At 42.3% G+C, this 21,257-nt stretch overlaps 1 protein-coding gene across 4 annotated transcripts in view; it reads left to right on the forward strand.

Moving 5' to 3' along the window:
• The window catches only part of sbno1 (strawberry notch homolog 1 (Drosophila)), a 171,729-nt gene that overhangs the window by 113,463 nt on the left and 37,009 nt on the right, over window positions 1–21,257 (forward strand). For all 4 annotated transcript variants that reach the window (XM_068054523.1, XM_068054524.1, XM_068054522.1 and 1 more), the window contains 10 exons: window positions 1,499–1,611; window positions 2,895–2,966; window positions 3,281–3,380; window positions 7,570–7,644; window positions 7,735–7,881; window positions 7,960–8,054; window positions 8,591–8,683; window positions 11,904–12,041; window positions 12,372–12,448; window positions 21,057–21,250. In XM_068054523.1, coding sequence (XP_067910624.1) covers window positions 1,499–1,611; window positions 2,895–2,966; window positions 3,281–3,380; window positions 7,570–7,644; window positions 7,735–7,881; window positions 7,960–8,054; window positions 8,591–8,683; window positions 11,904–12,041; window positions 12,372–12,448; window positions 21,057–21,250 — 1,104 coding nt within the window. The remainder of the gene's footprint in view (window positions 1–1,498; window positions 1,612–2,894; window positions 2,967–3,280; window positions 3,381–7,569; window positions 7,645–7,734; window positions 7,882–7,959; window positions 8,055–8,590; window positions 8,684–11,903; window positions 12,042–12,371; window positions 12,449–21,056; window positions 21,251–21,257) is intronic.

Here is a 21,257-nt window from a genome sequence, read left to right on the forward strand (position 1 = left end):
TAGTGGGGGTTTCAGCAATGGTAATGCTATTGAAAATCAAGGGGCAATGGTTAGATTCTCTCTTGTTGGAGATGGTCATTGCCCGCCACTCGTGTGGCGTGAATGAAACTTGCCACTTATCAGCCCAAGCCTGGATGTTGTCCAGGTCTTGCTGCATCTGGACATGGTCTGCTTCAGTATCTGAGGAGTCACGAATGGTGCTGAACGTTGTGCAATCATTGGTGAACATTCCCACTTCTGACCTTATGATGGAGGGTAGCTCATTGATGAAGAGCTGAAGATGGTTGGGCCTAGGATACTCCCCTGATGAACTCCTGCAGTGATGTCCTGGGACTGAGATGATTGACCTCCAACAACCACAACCATCTTCCTTTGTGCTAGGTATGCAAGCAGTGGAGAATTTTCCCCCTGATTCCCATTGCCTCCAGTTTTGCTAGGGCTCCTTGATGACATATTCGGTCAAATGCTGCCTTGATGTCAAGAGCCGTCACTCTCCCCTCACCTCTTGAGTTGTGCTCTTTTATCGATGTTTGAACCAAGAATGTAATAAGGTCTGGAGCTGAGTGACCCTGGTGGAACTCGAACTGAGCATTGGTGAGTAGGTTGATGCTGAGTAAGGACCACTTGATAGCACTGTCGACGCCTCTTTCCATCACTTGGCTGCTGATCAAGAGTAGACTGGGGCGGTAATTGGCAGGAATGAATTTGTCTTGCATTTTGTGCACAGGACATACCTGAGCAATTTTTCACATTGCCGGGTAGATGCCAATGTTGTAGCTGTATTGGAACAGCTTGGCTAGGGGCGTGGCTACTTCTGGAGCACAAGTCTTCAGTAATATTGCGAGAATGTTGTCAGGGCCCAGAGCCTTTGCAGTATCCAGTGGCTTCAACCGTTCCTTGATATCATGTGGATTGGCTGAAGACTGGCATCTGTAATGCTGGGGACCTCAGGAGGAGGCAGAGATGGATCATCCACTTCTGGCTCAAGATGGATGAGAATAGGGTTAACTAGGTGTTTTATGAAAAGGGGCATAAAAGTATATGCATGGGATTAGGAATACTGCTGACATAGAGGATGAACAGTGATTGAGCTGTACTGCCTGTTTCCATGTAGCTATGTGAATGTTAGTTTGCATCAAGTGACGTGATCTGCAGTGAGAGCTGTGCCATGGGGTGATTAGATTTGTGGTATTGCTTCCTTTAAGTAGCACAAAGTATGCTCGAATGCCTTGCTGTTAATTGAAGTTGATTGCAAAGTTCAGGTGTAACTTTTTTTTAATTCGTTCATGGGATACAGGCGTCACTGGCTCAGCCAGCATTTATAGCTCATCCCTAGTTGCCCTTGAGAAGGTGATGGTGAACTGAATCAATCCTATTTGTATTTCAAGATGGAAACAGTGTTACAAAAGGAATGGCTTTTAGGCTCAACAGCACCTGGGTAAGTGAGCTTGGTATTTTTGCTGGACCTGAGAAAATGACATAATTATTTTATTTGCAGGTAGAACACATCGGTCAAACCAAGTGACTTCTCCTGAATATGTTTTTCTCATCTCAGAATTGGCAGGAGAACAGAGATTTGCTTCCATTGTTGCAAAAAGACTTGAAAGTTTGGTAAGTACATGTCTTTCAAAACAATGCTTTAAACAGGGTTGCATTTTCCCTGTTTCTTAGTAAGCTCAACCACTAGGGCAGACGTGAAACAGTGCCCTAAAATGTTGCCAACCTTAGACCTAGTTAGATGCTTGCTTATTTGTCTTGCCGATCTTTCTGCATCATGTGTAGAGATGACTGACTAAATTGCAAGGGCATAAGGTCTTTCCTTTGGCAGATATTTGTGTCTCATTTCCCTTTTATTGCCTGTGTAATGTAGTTCATTAAATAACTAATAGAACTTCATATGTTGTCAAGAAATAGCCTCTGTTTTAAAAAGAAGTACTCAAGCTTCCATACAAGTCTTTTTTTTTTCATTGCAGAAATACAGAATGGGAAGAGAAAGGAGAAAGACGTCATGTAAATCGAGCTCTTCTCTCTCCTGCATGTCATACTGGTACTGAGAGTATGACTTCCAGCAGAGAGAAGAAAGAACTTGCATTCTTATACAAAAGCAAAATATTACAGATGCTGGAAATCTGAAACTAAAATGGAAAATTGCTGGAAATGCTTAGCAGGTTTGGCATGTCTGTGGAGAGAGAAACAGTTAAAGTTTCAGGTTGAATACCTTTCTGATGAAAGATCATCGACTTGAAACACTAACTTTTTCTCTCCACAGATGCTGCCAGATCTGCTGAGCATTTCCAGCATTTTCTGTTTTTATTGTATTCCTATAGTATGGGGCATCTATTTGGATCGAGGCTGAGATACCCTTTTGTAGGTTGGTGTTTAGAAAGGCATTTGAGGCACTTAGCATGATGATTCGCTGATATTTGATGCCCTGCCTCACCATGAACTGTGTGCGTAGAAAGCAGGAGTTTTCAACAAAACCATATGTTGGACTAGCTTGATAGAAAATACTTTATATAGTCTTGTATAATTATATTAATAGATTCTTCCCATTGCTCTGCATCATTGACTCTGTATTGATGGGATACACATCTATTCAAATTATACTTAGCATAAAGAAAGGAATTCATGCTGAGGGCGTTTTGAAATTTCCCCTGGTTCATGAGGTGTGTGCTAATTCTCCATCTATATGAAAGTTACTGCTTTGAGTTAACCCTTTTAATAGAAAACTGCATTTGTAATATGGCACCCATTTACCAGATGCCTGGTCCAAGGGAAAAGGTTCTGTTTTAATTTATCAGAAGAGGTTGTTTATGGGAAAATGTTGTACATCAAAGGTGGGTTTTTTTGAGTCGATGTTATAGAATGTTGATCTCATTTTGCTTTTTGGACAGGGCGCTCTCACACATGGTGACAGACGAGCCACTGAAACCAGAGATTTGAGCAGGTTCAACTTTGATAACAAGGTAATGTTCTGGTTCTTTTGGCTAGAAGCAGTTAGTGGGATTTTACTGTTATGTATTTATCTAGAACCTTTTTCTTTATAACTGTTTATATTTGGTCATCTCTTAGTCACTGTACATCTTGCATGCTTCAGATTTGGAAGATGTAAAATTATATACCCTGCATAGTATCTTGAACACTAGAAAAAAAAAGACCTGTATGCTGCAATAGTACTACATATCAACTTTAACATGAATAAAATAATCTTAAAATATGTTGTATTTGTAAGTTTTGCTGTTAAGCTGCCAGTATTGTAATGTGACTGACACTTTTGCAGTATGGAAGGAATGCTCTGGAAATAGTTATGAAGTCCATTGTAAATCTGGATAGTGCACTGGTGTCATCTCCTAAAGTCTATCTTGGGGATTTCTTCAAAGGTATTGTACAGATTTCTATTCAACTTTTGTTAGTTTGGATCAGGGTTAATCAACTCTCATATTTTCACTTTGTTTAAGCTGTTTTTTATGCAATACTAGCAACTGGTCATTAGCCAGGTTAATATAACTTACGTATGCTTTACTTGCTGATACTTGTTCCCTATTCTATTATTTCCTATCAGTGTAGCCTTCAGTTGTAGAATTTTTACCTCTGAATTAGAAGTTTGAGTTCAAGCCTCACTCTGGAGAGTTGAGCACAGGATCTAAGCTGACACTTCAGTGCAGTATTGAGGAAACACTACTGTTGGATGACATGTTCAACCAAGGTCCTGACTGCCCCTCAGGTGGATGGCACTATTCAAGTGACAGGGGAGGTGTCCTGCCAACTTTTATCTCATGGCTGTTTATAAGAAATTCACATTTCCTGACATCACAGCAGTGACTACACTCAAAAGTACTTAATTGGTTGTGAAGTGTTTTGGAACTTCTGAGGATGTGAAAGGTTCTATATGAATGTTTCTTTAACTGTCTAACTTTGAGCAGCAAACTCTGGTAGTCCTTGCTGTTTCAGTTCATTAGAGGGAGCCAAATTATCATTAGGCATAGAATGAAGATGTTAATGCATAGTTTATAGACTAGTCAAACTGCTGTCTTTAATAAAAACAAGGCAGTGGAAATACACAGGTCTTGCAGCATCTATGGAGAGCGAAACAGTTAACGTTTCAGATCTGTGACCTTTCATCAGAACTGGCAAAGGTTAGGAATGTTGTCTTTTGTTCCATGGCATCTTTGTCATTTCATCTCTCCTACCCTCAGCCCTATCACAGATCTTGCCATTTGTTGCTCTCCCCCGCACCCTCCCCCCACCTTTCACTTGCTCAAAGCCTATTACATTTCTAACCTTCAGCCTACAGGTTACTCCATGTTTTTTAAAAGCGGTTGTTTTCAAATTTGCCTCCTTTCCAATGCAGCCCACAGTTCCTTTCTGGACCTCCAATGCTGTGTTTGCCAATCAGAAAGAATGCACTTGATTCTTTTTCTCCTCCTAGAGAGTTGTTCGAGCACGGCAACACAGTGGGTAGAAGCTATAATAATTAGAATGAAATTGCGTTAAAATTTGAAAAGCAAAATTATAAAAGGGTACAGGAAAAGACCATGAAATGGAATTAGAATATACTCCATTTAAAAAGCTCGCAACGTGAAGTGGACCAAATGGTCTCAACTATCATTCTGGATTTTGGAAAAACTGAGAAGATGCTTGGTGGATTGGCATCTTTAAAAATGAACTGGATTGATATCTGTTGACAGTGGGATTAAGGGTAAAACAACTGTTAGAAAAAATTCTGAGCGACAGGATTCTTTTAATAGTTTCCTTACCACTGATAGACTCACTGGCCTGTAATTACCTGGTTTATCCCTACTACCCTTCTTGAATCATAGTACCACATTCGCTGTCCTCCAGTCCTCGGGTGCTTTCCTGTGGCCAGAGAGGGTTTGAAAATTTGTGTCAGAGCCCCTGCAATCTCCTCCCTTGCCTCACATAGCACCTGGGATACATCTCATCTGGGCCTGGGGATTTATCCACTTTTAAGCCCACTAAAACTGCTAATACCTTCTCCCTTTCAATGCTAATATGTTCAAGTATATCACAATCCCCCTCCCTGATCTCTACACCGATATCGTCCTTCTCCGGAGTGAAGGCAGATGAAAAGTAATCATTTAAAACCTCACCTACGTCCTCCGGCTTCACACGCAGATTGCTACTTGGGTCCCTAATGGACCCTACTCTTTCTCTGGTTATCCTCTTGCCCTTAATATACTTATAGAACACTTTGGGATTTTCCTTTATCTTGCCTTCCAGTGTTTTTTCATGTCCCCCTCTTCACTCTCCTAATTACTTTAAGTACCCCCCTACACTTTCTATACTCTTCTAGAGTTCCGCTGTTTTCAGCCCTCTGAACCTGCCATAAGCCTCCTTTTTTTTATCCTTATCCAATCCTCCATATCTCTTGACGTCCAGGGCTACCTGCACTTGTTGGTCCTGCCCTTCACTTTTACGGGTACGTGTTGGCCCTGAACACACACTATTTCCTTTTTGAATGACTCCCACTGGTCTGATGTAGACTTTCCTACAAGTAGCTGTTCTCAGTCCATTTTGGCCAGATCTATATTTCTATATTTAGGATTCTTCACCTTCCTGTTTTTTTAAAATTCGGTTTTGGAAAAATTTGGATTAGGAATAGTCAGCATAGCTTTGTCAGAGGGAGGTCATGCCTAACAAATTTGATTGAATTTTTTGAGCATGTGACCAGGTGTGTAGATGAGGGTAGTGCAGTTGATGTAGTTTACATGGATTTCAGCAAAGCCTTTGACAAGGTCCCACATGGGAGACTTATCAAGAAAGCAAATGCACATGGGATACAAGATAACTTGATAAGGTGGATTCAAAATTGGCTTAGCTGTAGGAGACAGAGTGATGACAGACGGCTGTTTTAGTGACTGGAAGCCAGTGTCCAGTGGCGTACCACAGGGATCTGTGCTGGGTCCCCTATTGTTAGTCATCTATGTCGTTTATATAAATGACAATGTCAGGGGTAGGATCAGTAACTTCGCGGATGACACAAAGATTGGCCGAGTGGTTAACAGTGAGGTGGAGTGTCTTAGGTTACAGGAAGATATAGACAGGATGGTCAAATGGGCAGACAAGTGGCAGATGGAATTTAATGCTGAAAAGTGTGAGATGATACACTTTGGAAGGGGTAATGTGATACGGAAGTATTCAATGAATGGCCTGACACTGGGAAGTTCCGAGGAACAAAGGGACCTTGGCGTGTTTGTCCATAGATCTCTGAAGGCAGAAGGGCAGGTTGATAGGGTGGTGAAAAAGGCTTATGGGACACTTGCCTTTATCAATCGAGGCATAGATTACAAAAGCAGGGAGGTCATGTTGGAGTTGTACAGAACTTTGGGAAGGCCACAGCTGGAGTACTGTGTGCAATTCTGGTCGCCACATTATAGGAAGGATGTGATTGCACTGGAGGGGGTGCAGAGGCGATTCACCAGGATGTTGCCTGGGATGGAACATTTAAGCTATGAAGAGAGGTTGGATAGGCTTGGGTTGTTTTCGCTGGAGCAGAGAAGACTGAGGGGTGACCTGATCGAGGTGTACAAGATTGAGGGGCAAGGACACGGTAGATAGGGAGCAGCTGTTCCCCTTAGTTGAAGGGTCTGTTACGAGGGGTCACAAGTTTTAAGGTGAGGGGTGGGAGGTTTAAGGGGGATTTGAGGAAGAACTTTTTTACCCAGAGGGTGGTGACGGTCTGGAATGCCCTGCCTGGGAGGGTGGTAGAGGCAGGTTGCCTCACATCCTTTAAAAAGTACCTGGATGAGCACTTGGCACGTCATAACATTCAAGGCTATGGGCCAAGTGCTGGCAAATGGGATTAGGTAGACAGGTCAGGTGTTTTAATGCATCAGTGCAGACTCGATGGGCCGAAGGGCCTCTTCTGCACTATTATTCTGTGATTTGGGGCGAGGTCCTGACCCGTTCAGCCTCTGCTCTGCCCCCAACTTGAATCTCCTCTCTTCATACTGCCCACATGGCCTCCATGTCCTATCTCCCAGCCTAACACAGCCTCTGTCTAATCTGACACTGGCTTATCTTCCCAACCACCTGTTCCCAAATAACTTCATATATGGAGTTACACAGATAAGTGTTGTATTGTTCCCATTAATCTACCTGGTCCACTAGCAGTGTTCGAGGGCAAATTTGTATTACTTTGAACATTGTATTACTTCCCAAATATTAACTAAATTCTATTCCTGTTTGAATTTTATTTTTTTGATATCCTGTTATGGTATTTCCTGTCCAGTAAGAGTAAATCCCCTTGTACTGGAAAGGACTTTGAGATTTTTTTAAAAAGAAATTGCTCTTTGGTGTTGGCCATGTTAGCAAGCGCTGCATTGATTGCTCCTTCATAGCTGTTTTGAGACAAGCTGGTGGTGGGCCATTAAGACCAGCTGCTTAGTATGGGACTGGAGCCATGTGTAGGCTAGACCCAATCTGGGGTGGCAGGCCATTTCTCTGAAGGACATTGGTGAAGCGGTTGGGTTTGTTTGATAACCAGACAGCTTTGTGCCCATTTATTTTTCTGGTGTTGACACTTAATTTTTGCCTTTGTGGCCCTAGATGTTCGACAGGGATTGATTGGTGTGGGTTTGATCAATGTGGAAGACCGTTCAGGACTGCTCACACTTGATAAAGGTAAAATTTGCATCAAAACTTGGACTCATTATTGCTGGTATTTTTGTAACCCAGGTTCTCTTGTCTAACTGTATAATTAATCCATATCAGATTATAACAATATTGGGAAATTCCTGAATCGAATCCTTGGTATGGAGGTACACCAACAGAACGCACTCTTCCAGTATTTTTCAGACACTTTAAGTGCTGTCATTCAGAATGCGAAGAAGAATGGAAGATATGATATGGGAATTCTAGGTAAGTCCTTGGTTTTCTACTGTCCTAATGAAAAGTTTATTACACGACAGTGGCTGATTTGCTTTTGTTTTTGGACAGATCTGGGTTCTGGGGATGAGAAGGTGAAGAAACTCGAAGCAAGAAAATTCTTAACGCCAGGGTATTCTGTATCAGGACATGTTGAAATTTATACTGTAAGTGTCTAACCATTTGGTATAATGGTTTGTATGTTGCATCCTCGATTGCTTTCCACTCCTACATCCCAGAGGGGTTGACCTCACTTGAGGTAAAGTTCCCCATGTCTTGCAAGGTTGTGCCAAAGCATCACTGGAGCTAGGTCCTGTCCTCATCTGAGGCCCATGTGCATACTGCTGATGGGAGTCACTGGGCAAGTATCAAGAATGAGACCCCAGCTAACTCAAATTCCCACCTCTGTGATGCTCATGTAGTTGTTAACTCCTTCTGCTGCCCACCCTGGGATCAGCACAGACCAGGGATTGAACTTGAGACATACCAGATCTTAATAGCTTAGCTGTTTGTTGGTTTCTCCAAATGGGAAAGTGTACATTTCCAAACAGTAACATTGCACAGCCTCGGCACATATTAATAAAAGGCACAAAATACATTAAATGTTGAAATGTCTGAATAGAATTTGTTTAAATCATATTGTACAGTTAACTTTCTGCTTTTTGGAATGTAAATTGATTTAATACATTGTTTATTTTGGTAGATAAGTGTTGAAAGAGGGATGTCCTGGGAAGAAGCTACAAAGATTTGGGCAGAGCAAATGGGAACAGATGATGGCTTCTATTTATCAATGCAGGTAAACAAGGAGAGAGAAACGGAAGGAGTGACCACCCTAGTGGTTGTTACCAGGAATACTTGGTATTACATTCTACATTGATATAGAGTGGTAGTCACCCTTTAGTAAGCTGGAACTAATGAAATTAAGCTGCGTGTAATATGGTTCAATTTGCTGTGCCAGTGTTCCCCTCCCCTGCCAACCACCATGATTGTATGGAAATTGTACTGCAGTAGGAATAGAGAACACTGGACAATAACCAAGTAGAAAATGTGCCTGGTTTGCAATCCTGTAATATGGTCAAGCCTTTGGGCTGATGGAGACTCTAATCTGCCAAGTTCAGTTTTCAGTTATTATTACCCATTCTTGGTCTGGATTTCAAGTAAACTACATTTCTGAGGATCTGGAAAGGCTAGCAAGATGTGAAATAGGATGTTATAGCTACATCAGTGAGGTCTACAGGCTTGACTTACTACAGACTAACAACTGAAGAATACAGCATGGAAATTACAAAATCCTGCAGGTGCTGGATAATGAATCAAACAGGCAATCGTGGGAAATGCAGCTGGTCAGTCAGCACCTGTGGAGAGAAAAAACAGCTGGTTTCATTATACCCTTGGTAACTCAAAAGAGGGCTATCGTCAAAATGTAAATTTGTCTGTTCACTGACTTGCCTGCTGTGTATTCCCAACATTTTCTATTGCAGCTTTGTAGAGGGGGAGTGAATGATTGGGTGGAGGAAATGGAGCAGCAAGGAGAATTTTTCATCCAAGAAATCCAGTATTTGCCATGAACATAATAAAATGTTCCAAGTTACATTTTTCATAGGAGAGTGGTAGTTAGAGAATTGGGAGAGTTGCTTGACAGTGCAATTGATTTGAGGAGGCTTGTAATGGCAGAGAAAGAATTGACAGGTGTGGATGGAGGAGTTCGAGTTTGAAACTGAACCCTTTTATTATAATGTAAGAATTCCTTGCAATTCTGTGTTTATTTTTTCTCTAGACCTATAAAGCTGAATCTGAATGAGATTGGTAAACTTTCATAGTATTCAGTTCTAAGGCCTGCTGAGTATTTGTAGCATTTTCTTTCTTCTAAGAAACTTTGCTGATTCTGCACCGTTCTTCAGAATGTACAGAAACCTGGCTGAATTGGAGAAAAGTTGGTCACCCTGGAACAAGTTAATTTTCTAGATTAACTATTGTTTCCTGAAATTCTGGATATGGTTTGTGCTTAAGGGAAGAATATCATTTTTGGGGAACTTTGTTTTCTCATAGACCAGAGGATTTTGGGAAACCGAACCCGTTAGGACAACAAAAGTGTGCATTTTGCATCTTAACAGTATTTGTTGCTTTGTTTATTATCTCCTTTAACTGGGAGAGGGTCTAGATGCAGACTTTTCAAAATAGTGTTGACTGAAATTAAGTTTTTTTTTAAATTTTGCTGTGGAGTGCTGCATCTGTAACAAGAATATTGAATGTTGGCCATTGAGCACATAGAACTCAAAGTATCAACTTAAATTAAAATTCCTGGATTGGAGTCTAATGTTTCACAGCAAGAATTGATGAGCTACTGTATACATCGTAACTGCTTGAGCATTATTCTTAAATTACAGCAGACTATTTTAATAGATCTTAAGGTGTATTGGAATTGTTCAGACTTGCTATCTAGAGCTGGAAGTGAGACCAGGAGTCATAATGGTGGCTGGTGAATTCTCTATCACCAAGCTCTTGTAACTAACTGTTGGGAGAGCTGCAGTCAACTCAAGAAAGAACTGAGGAAATTCCTCCCCAACCCTCAAACATTGGAACAAGCTCCAAGAGATAACTGTTACCCAGGAGGTAACGTAGATTGCATTTAACTAATACTAGCCAGCCTGATTTTGCCAGGTCCAAAAAGGACCAGATTTTGTCAGTGCAAATCCCCTTCAGAATTGGCCTTCGGGTTTAATTTGCTAATGGGTAATCATATGAAAACATCATGCTTCTGAGCTTTATAAAGAGAGCCTGGCACAGAAAGTAGCCGGACCACGAAGGTTATTTATTGCTGTGAATGCTTACGGGCAGTGTGTCCTGTAACGTGTCATTGCATGACTCTGTTTTACATTCCTGGAACTGAAGTTTATTTTGGTAAAAACTTCAATCTTAAATGGGGGAGTGGGTTGGGTGAGATGTACTGGAGATGGAACATTGCAGACCCTGTGCCGCCTCCTTGTAGATCTGAAAAGGTCAACGCTGCACTTTTTTTTTAAAAAAAAGCACACAATTAGGAAATTGGTTGGATTCACAAGAGTGTTTGTTCCAGTATTGAAAAAAAGAGAACTTTGCAAAACTGCTGAAAGCTGAGTGCCATCAGACCAATATACAGCATCTGCTTAAAAACCTAAAATAGCCAACAAAATATTTTATTATACATTTCCTAACCATCAAGATCAATTCTCATTACTTTTTAAAGGAGAGGTAAAAGATTGGGTGTTAGATTAGATTTATGACTGGGTGTTGGTGAGTTGCTAAATTTGCCAGCTGGACTGAGTAACTCGGTCATCCGACTAGCTTTTTTTGAACATGCTGTTAATTTTTGCTGCCAAACTTAATTCACAAAAGGAATACAATACAGGCAAGTCGAGACTGTTTAGTGGGCTGCTGTGTCCGTCTCCACAATAAGTGAAGGAGGTGTGACGTCATGATGCCCACTGTTCAGGAACTCTCGTTTTTCCATTCTACCCACAAATACAGAACTTCCCTACTGGGCAGGAATGATGTGATCTCCATTTCCAGAATGATATTAATTTAAGTGACATTATCCATTGGCCAAGCCATTTGAGGATTCAAAGTACTTCATTTGTTTCTGAAAAATGGTGCTTAGCTTTTTCTGTAAGTTTTCAGAAGGTGTAGTGAGTAAATTTATGTAAAAGCCATTGAAAATGATTACGTTTATGAATATCTTCTATATTTGCAATTGCACACATTGAAATTGAGAGGCCCATCAGGGGCAGCACTATCCAATAAACAGTGCATCTCACATCTCTCATTCCTCCCCTCCATATTATTCATTGTTAGCTCCTTGGGGGTGGCATGAACTGCAGAAATCCCATTTTGAAATCCAAATTAACTAATGTACTTAAAAGGCAATGTCTTGGAATTAATATATTGATTTTTACAAGTTAATGGGTCATAATGACGTACTATAAAAGACCCAGATTATCTTCCATGAATAACAGCATGTTTAATTCCTTTCGTTCCAGATAAGGAATAATAAAAAGACGGCAATTCTGGTAAAGGAAGTTAACAGCAAGAAGCGACTGTTCATGATGTACAGACCAAACACTGGCAAACAGCTGAAACTAGAGAATTATATTGACCTTAAAAAGAAATATAAAAAGGTGAAGGAACATGGAACCAAATGAGCTAATTACATGTGCATTCTGCATTAAGTGGCCATGCTTATCTTAGAACATTAAACTGAGCTCACTTGGATGTGATATTGTCTATATCCTGAATTATCTGCAGGGTCTGGCTCAGGTGAAACACTGCTGCATTGGTAGTGTTTTTATTTTAACTCTTTAAGGAGCATGTACTGACAGACATCAGCAGGTCTGTTGCTGTAGTAATTCTGTAGTTGACTAAAACTGGGGCTTGGGGTGTGGGGGACACTTTTTTAAAATTGAGACGTATTTCTGATTTAACTTCTAACTTTTAATATGTCTTCACAGGTAACCTCTGGGGAAGCAGAATCACATTGGGTGGAACAGTACAAGTCTTCTGCAGACACTTGTACTCATGCATATTGGTTAGTACAGTCAGTCAAAACAAAGATTAAAATGTTTCTAAAAGTTGTACTGTTTTCCTCTAACTGTCAATGGTGCAACAGATTCCCTTCAATCTCTCTCTGTCTTTGCAAGCTACTGCCCACTTCCAACTTCTTTGTCCAATCCTAAATCTTAAAAACATGCAGTTGTCTCCCAAATGGTGAGGTACAGGCAGATTGCCATGTGGAAATATGATGTGGCTATAACAGAGACCTGGTTCAAAGAAGGGCAGGACTGGCCGCTAAATATTCTTGGATACAAGATGTTCCGTAAGGATAGGAAAGGGAAAAAAAGGGGGAGGGGTGGTGGTATTGATTAAGGACAGCATTGCAGTGTTGGAGGAAAAGGATGTCCCAGAGGGGTCGAGGACAGAATCAATTTGGCTCGAGCGAAGGAACAAAAAAGGTGCAGTTACTTTGCTCAGTGTTGTCTTTCGGCCGCCAGCTAGTGGGAAGGACGTGGAGGAACACATTTACAAGGAAATTAGAGAGGTGCAAAAAATAGAGGGTAGTTATAATGGAGGACTTTAATTATTCAAACATATACTGGGATGTTAGTTTAAAGGGCAGTGAGGGGCAAGAGTTCCTAGAGTGTGTTCAGGAAACTTTTCCACAGTAGTATGTTGCTAGTCCAATGAGAAAGGAGGCACTGCTAGACCTGGTTCTTGGGAATGAGGTGGGCTAAGTGGATCAAGCATCAGTAGGAGATAATTTAGGGGATAGTGATCATTATATCATAAGGTTTAAGCTGACTATAGAACAGGACAAAGAACAATCCAGAGTAAGCATAATTAACTGGGAGAAAGCCAGCTTCAGTGGGGTAAGACTGGAACTGGGGCAAATAAATTGGAGTCAAAGGTTGGCAGGAAAACCAGTGGCTGAACAAAGAAGAGATAGTTCGGGCACAGTCAAGGTATGTTCCCTCGAAGGGGAAAGGTAGGGAAAACAAATCCAGAGCTCCCTGGATGACAAGAGGGAGAGATGAACATGAAGAAAAAAAAGTGTGTTTATGATAGATGCCAGATAGAAAATAGAGGCCTGCTACCTGACCCGAACCCGACGGGACCCAACGACATGCGTCGGGTCGGGCCGGGCCCATCTTCAGGGTCTGCCGCCGGGCTCTGGTTGGGTCGGGCCAAGTCCAAATTGAGTCGGATAGGGCCGGACACACACGGTAAGTGCTCTGCCAGTAAGTATTGAAATGAAAAATCTTAGCTGAGCTGTGAATCCGAGACGAAACTGAGTCTGCGCAGTGAATAAGTGATGTCACTATGATGTCATCACGCACGCACTGGAGCTTCCCAGTCGGAAGGTAAGTAAAGGGATGGTCGGATCGGGCTCGGGTCAAGCTTGTGGCGAAATTGGAGGGACTTGGGCCGGGTTCAGGTCCGCTGTGATTCGGTCGGGATCGGATCTGGTTCTTTTTTCTCGACCTGAGCAGGCCTCTAGTAGAAAATACTATTGAGAACCAGGCTGAATATAGAAGGCACAGAGGGGAAGTGAAAAAGCAAATAAGAGAAGCATAGACAGAGCATGAAAAGAAACTGGCAGCTAGCATTAAAGGAAATCCCAGAGTTTTCTATGGAGATATAAATAGTCAAAGGATGGTAAAAGGAAGAGGGGCCCGATTAGGGACCATAAAGGGGACTTTCACCTGGAGGTGAGGGCATAGCTGAGGTATGAAATCAATACTTTGCATCTGTCTTTACCAAGGAAGAAGATGCAACCCAGTAAATGCTGAAAGAGGAGGTAATTCAGACACTAGAAAGGTTTAAAATTGATTGAGGATGTATTAGATAGGCTGTCTGTACTTAAAGTGGATAAAGCACCAGCACCAGATGAGATGCATCCAAGGATACTGAGGGAAGTGAGGGTGGAAATCGCGGAGGCACTGGCCATAATTTTTCAGTTATTCTTAGACTCTGGGGTGGTGCCAGAGGACTGGAGAATTGCAAACATTACACCCTTGTTCAAAAAGGGGTGTACAGATAAGCCCAGCAACTACGGGTAAGTTACTTTAAATTCGGTGGTGGGGTAACTTCTAGAAAGAATAATTTGTGACAAAGTAAATAGTCACATGGGCAAATGCACGTTAATTAAGGAAAGCTAGCATGGATTTCTTAAGCGAAAATCATGTTTAACTTGCTGGAGTTCTTTGAAGGCGTAACAGAGGGTTGATGAGGAAAATGCAGTTGATGTGGTGTACATGAACTTTCTAAAGGCATTTGATACAGTGCCACACAACAGACTTGTAAGCAAACTTATAGCTCATGGAGTAAGAGGGACAGTAGCAACATGGATATGGAATTGGCTGAGTGACAGGAAACAGTAGTGCTTAATGGATGTTTTAATTTTCCCAACATTGACTGGGATTCACTTAGTGTTTGAGGTCTAGATGGAGCAGAATTTGTAAGGAGCATCCAGGAGGGTTTTCTAGAGCAGTATGTAAATAGTCCAACTCGGGAAGGGGCCATACTGGACCTGGTGTTGGGGAATGAACTCGGCCAGGTGGTTGAAGTTTCAGTAGGGGACTACTTTGGGAATAGTGATCACAATTCCGTAAGTTTTAGAATACTTATGGACAAAGACGAGAGTGGTCCTAAAGGAAGAGTGCTAAATTGGGGGAAGGCCAACTATACCAAAATTCGGCAGGAGCTGGGGAATGTAGATTGGGAGCAGCTGTTTGAAGGTAAATCCACATTTGATATGTGGGAGGCTTTAAAAGAGAGGTTGATTAGCGTGCAGGAGAGACATGTTCCTGTGAAAATGAGGGATAGAAATGGCAATATTAGGGAACCATGGATGACAGGTGAAATTGTGAAGCTAGCTAAGAGGAAAAAGGAAGCATATATAAGGTCTAGGCGGCTGAAGAAAGACGAAGCTTTGGAAGAATATCGGGAATGTAGGACCAATCTGAAACGAGGAATTAAGAGGGCTAAAAGGGGTCATGAAATATCTTTAGCAAACAGGGTTAAGGAAAATCCCAAAGCCTTTTATTCATATATAAGGAGCAAAAGGGTAACCAGAGAAAGGATTGGCCCACTCAAGGACAAAGGAGGAAAGTTATGCGTGGAGTCAGAGAAAATGGGTGAGATTCTAAACGAGTACTTTGCATCGGTATTCACCGAGGAGAGGGACATGACGGATGTTGAGGTTAGGGATAGATGTTTGATTACTCTAGGTCAAGTCGGCATAAGGAGGGAGGAAGTGTTGGGTATTCTAAAAGGCATTAAGGTGGACAAGTCCCCAGGTCCGGATGGGATCTATACCAGGTTTCTGAGGGAAGCGAGAGAGGAAATAGCTGGGGCCTTAACAGATATCTTTGCAGCATCCTTAAACACAGGTGAGGTCCCGGAGGACTGGAGAATTGCTAATGTTATCTCCTTGTTTAAGAAGGGTAGCAGGGATAATCCAGGTAATTATAGACTGGTGAGTCTGACGTCAGTGGTAGGGAAGCTGCTGGAGAAGATACTGAGGGATAGGATCTATTCCCATTTGGAAGAAAATGGGCTTATCAGTGATGGGCAACATGGTTTTGTGCAGGGAAGGTCATGTCTTAACAACTTAATAGAATTCTTTGAGCAAGTGACAAAGTTGATTGATGAGGGAAGGGCTGTAGATGTCATATACATGGACTTCAGGAAGGCGTTTGATAAGGTTCCCCATGGTAGGCTGATGGAGAAAGTGAAGTCGCATGGGGTCCAGGGTGTACTAGCTAGATGAATAAAGAACTGGCTGGGCAACAGGAGACAGAGTAGCAGTGGAAGGGAGTTTCTCAAAATGGAGACATGTGATAGGTGGTGTTCCACAGGGATCCGTGCTGGGACCACTGTTGTTTGTGATATACATAAATGATTTGGAGGAAAGTATAGGTGGTCTGATTAGCAAGTTTGCAGACGACACTAAGATTGGTGGAGTAGCAGATAGTGAAGGGGACTGTCAGAATACAGCAGAATATAGATAGATTGGAGAGTTGGGCAGAGAAATGGCAGATGGAGTTCAATCCGGGCAAATGCGAGGTGATGCATTTTGGAAGATCCAATTCAAGAGTGAACTATACAGTAAATGGAAAAGTCCTGGGGAAAATTGATGTACAGAGAGATTTGGGTGTTCAGGTCCATTGTTCCCTGAAGGTGGCAACGCAGGTCAATAGAGTGGTCAAGAAGGCATACGGCATGCTTTCCTTCATCGGACGGGGTATTGAGTATAAGAGTTGGCAGGTCATGTTACAGTTGTATAAGACTTTGGTTCGGCCACATTTGGAATACTGCGTGCAGTTCAGGTCGCCACATTACCAAAAGGATGTGGATGCTTTGGAGAGGGTGCAGAGGAGGTTCACCAGGATGTTGCCTGGTATGGAGGGCGCTAGCTTATGAAGAGAGGTTGAGTAGATTAGGATTATTTTCATTAGAAAGATGGAGGTTGAGGGGGGACCTGATTGAGGTGTACAAAATCATGAGAGGTATAGACAGGGTGGATAGCAAGAAGCTTTTTCCCAGAGTGGGGGATTCAATTACAAGGGGTCACGAGTTCAAAGTGAGAGGGGAAAAGTTTAGGGGAGATATGCGTGGAAAGTTCTTTACGCAGAAGGTGGTGGGTGCCTGGAACACATTGCCAGCGGAGGTGGTAGACGCGGGCACGATAGCGTCTTTTAAGATGTATCTAGACAGATACATGAATGGGCAGGAAGTAAAGAGATGCAGACCCTTAGAAAATAGGCGACAGATTTAGATAGAGGATCTGGATCGGTGCAGACTTGGAGGGCCGAAGGGCCTGTTCCTGTGCTGTAATTTTCTTCTTTTTTGGTCTGGAGGAAGGGTTGTGGAGTTCCCCAGGGTTCAGTGTTGGGACCCTTGCTTTTCCTGATATATGTTAATGACCTAGACCTTGGTGTACAGAGCACAATTTCAAAGTTTGTAGATGATATGAAACTTGGAAGCATTGTGAGCTGTGAGGGGGATAGTGTAGAACTCCAAAAGGACATAGACAAGTAGGTGGAATGGGCAGAGAAAGTTCAATGCAGAGAAATGTGAAGTGATTCATTTTGACAGGAAGAACATGGAGAGTCAATATAGAATAAAATGTACAATTCTAAAGGGGATGCAGGAGCAGAGGGACCTAAGTGTATATGTGCATAGGTCATTGAAGGTGGCAGGACAGGTTGAGAGAGCGGTTAATAAAGCATACAATATCCTGGGCTTTATTAATAGGGGCATTGAATACAAGAGCAAGGAAGTTATGTTGAACTTGTGTAAGACACTAGTTCGGCCTCAGCTGGAGTATTGCGTCCAGTTCTGGACACTGCACTTTCGAAAAGTCGTGAGGGCATTGGAGAGGGTATAGAAAAGATTCACGAGAATGGTTCCAGGGATGAAGAACTTCAGTTCTGAAGATAGATTGGAGGAAGTTCGGAATGTTTTCCTTGGCGAAGGGAAGGCTGATAGGTAATTTGATAGAGGTATTCAAAATCATGAGGGGTCTGGAGAGAGTAGAGAGAAACCGTTCCCACTCGTGCAAGGATCGAGAACGAGAGAGCACAGATTTAAAGTATTTGCTCAGAGAAACAAAAGTGACATGAGAAACTTTTTCACAGTGGTTAAGGTCTGGAATCTGCTGCCTGAGAAAGTGGTGGAGGCAGGTTCAATTGAAGCATTCAGAAGGGACTTACACTGTTGTATGAAAAGGAAGAATGTGCAGGGTTACAGGAGAAGGCAGGGGAATGGAACTGAGTGAATTGCTCTTTCGGAGAGCCGGTGCGGACATGATGGGCCAAATGGCTGCCTCCTGCACTGTAACATTTCTGTGAAATCTGTGTCCAACTTTCTACAATGCATTTTTGAATCTTTCCAGTTAGATTTACACCCGTCACAGCAGTGAAAATGTTCTAACCCAAGTCTAACCTTAAAATTGCAGCAGTGCAATATCCCTCCATTTAGTTCTCTACCTCGCTGCGCCCTTTCACGTGGTTAACTCTGCCATACTACCCCTACACCTCTCTGTTGTCCAATTTAGTGGGACTGCTGTGGCATGGTTTCACACTTGCCTACCCACTAGTAGTCAGAATATCTCCAATTCTGGCTTTTCTTCCTGTCTCTGTATACTTGCCTGAAGAAAAATCCTGTGATGATCTATTCCTGGTGCTGTTTTCTGCCTTATCTACATACATCGCTTGACATCTGTAAACTTGGGATTCAGCTTCCATGTATAGACTGATAATATACAACTCTATTACTCTGCTGCCTCTGTTATCAGCATGTTTGTCCAACATAGTCTTAGAAAAGTTGTCATTTCTTTCAGTTAAATACTGGGATGAGCAAAGCCGTTCTTCACCCCCATGACTTGCTTCAAAGAACTCTCCATTCCTTTGACTCTGACGTGTTGTCTATCTGCTCCACCATTAGTTGCTGCTTGGGCCCCATGCTCTAGAATCCACTCCCTTAAATGCTTTCAGCTGTCTGCTTTTAAAACGCTGCTTAAAATCCACCTCTTTGGTTGTCCTCCAAGTATCTGCTCCTTTGGCTCATGTTTCTGAAGTGTTTTGAGCTGTTTTTCTGTTCTAGGTTCTATATAGATGCGCATATTGTATCTTTACAATGGAGAGATGACTTTGTAAATGTGCAATCTTGTCTTCCAAACTGTTTTGTCAATAGTTAAGTACTTTTTTTCCTCTCCTCTTTCCCCAATATCTAAAATTGGAGGGTTGTTTTCCTTGATCCATTTTGTGGGCCAAGTGATAAATTTCAGAACCTCTGGCCTTCAGTGTCTGGAGGGATGGAGCAGCACTGCAAATTAAGGTCATCTTTTTCTGGACTTCTGAATATACAAAGAGAAAGGCGGATGTCTGAAGATATCAGTATGCAGCAATCAAATAATGGGTGGCTGCTAAGTTCTGAGTGATGTGCTGTCATTGCTTAGATAACATCAGTTTGAATAACCATGTTCATTCAAGCCTAGTTCCCCTCGATGAACTAGTTCTGTTACTCTTGGTTGTTTGCGAGATGGCTTGTTGGAATGAAAGTTGTATAATGGAACTGTACTTCTTTCGGAATGACAGAATCTGTTTTCTTTCTTTAGAGAAGCAGTGACACACCTGGAAGATTGACTGTTGAAGTTGTAGAATTTTTCCCCAAACTACAGGAAGAAGCATGTTGCAATGGGAAGCAGAACATTTGGCATTAATTTGGGAGGATGCAAGAGGCAGCACTGTGATGTGGAGCTCTAGGAATGTGTTTATGGGAACTGGCAAGCTCATGTGAGATATTTTATAGGAGAGAAATCAAAGGCCAACCATCTCAAGCTGCAACCCAGTCAGTGGCCTGGGTTAGCCATTCGTTCACTGCTGGAAGTTGGTTTTCAGTTTGTTTGCTTTCATGGGTGAAGAAAGTATTTGTAATTTCAAAAAAAAACGTAGAGTCGTAACTGCCCATGTGATGGAGCAAAACATTGATCATCTTGCAGTAGTTCCTTGACTTGTAAGAATGATTGCTGTTCCCTATATTGTCAGACGTGTGGATTTTTCACTCCCAAATAAAATAGTCGTCTTAAAGAGAGTACGAGAATGTGGAAGGGAATCCCCCAGAAACAATCAGTTGAGGTGCCTAATAGATAGATACTTGGAAAGTAAGTGTGTTATAGAATAGGCTGCGTTTGATGACAACGCAGCCGATAGATGGTACAGAACTGGCACATGCACAAATGCAGCCTTGTCGACAGAAATGCCACTGTCTGTGACGTCTCAGGCAGCTGGCAGTAATAAAGATGGCACTGTTCAAATAAACACAAAAAATTGAACCCAAACCCCCTCACTCTTCAATGGCCGCAATTGCCACCTTCAACCCCCCCCCCCCCACCCCCAAACAGTACCCTTTCCCGATTGCTGCTTCTGTTCCTTGTAACTTCCTGTAATTGCTGCAATCAGTTTCCCACTCCTTCCTACACCTGCCTTCTCACCGCCCCCAACTGCTCGCCATTCCATCCCGCTGTGTTCTCCCGTGCCCAACTGGTCGCTGTTCCCTCTTGCCGCCCAGGGAAGCGGCAGGTTGGGGGTGTAGGGGAACAAGAGGCGTGCTAGCTGAAAGGAGGGAAGTGAGCGGTGAAATGGAGCGGCGTTGATTTTGATTGAATGGTGCAGTGTCTTGTCTCTGTTTTTCACTTGGTCAAGAAATATCTCTTTCTGGTTTTTCTACTTCCAAGTGTCGTCTTTCCTAAGTAGAGTCTCTGTTAACAAGGCTTGCTCTAAGTGCATCGTTGTGCATCTAGTAGTTACCCATAGGTTTAGTCGATGTCAGATGTAAGGGTTTGGACCCAGGCTGTGTGTAGAGCAAAAGCTATGTGTCTGCTGTTCTAATTCCATTACATATTAAAATTCAACAATATAACTCTAAGGTGGAAAGAACTTGATTCAATTTATCCAGAATGCGGAAAGATGTCTCCTTCATTTTTCCAGCTACAGGGTTCATGATGCTCGATAAATGCGTGTATTGTCAACTGGGCAAGTCGCAATGCATTTCAAATCCAGAGATGTCTTTGAGGCTAATATCTTTGAAGGGTGAAACTGCTCCTCTTGTAACTCATTATTTTATCCTAATAGGCGTGGAAACTGCAAAAAAGTAAGCCTTGGAATGGTTTGCGAAGTTGGGCTGCGGTGCCGCACATATCACGTCCTCTGTGGTTCAGTTCTTAGTGTCTGGACAAAAGTGGAAGGAGTCTTGGCCTCAGTGAGTGGAACAAATGTGAAAATGCAGATTGTGCGATTAAAAACAGAAGATGGGCAAAGGATTGTAGGTGAGTG

Source organism: Heterodontus francisci, chromosome 23 (genome assembly GCF_036365525.1).
Source record: "Heterodontus francisci isolate sHetFra1 chromosome 23, sHetFra1.hap1, whole genome shotgun sequence".
Classification (NCBI taxonomy): domain Eukaryota; kingdom Metazoa; phylum Chordata; class Chondrichthyes; order Heterodontiformes; family Heterodontidae; genus Heterodontus; species Heterodontus francisci.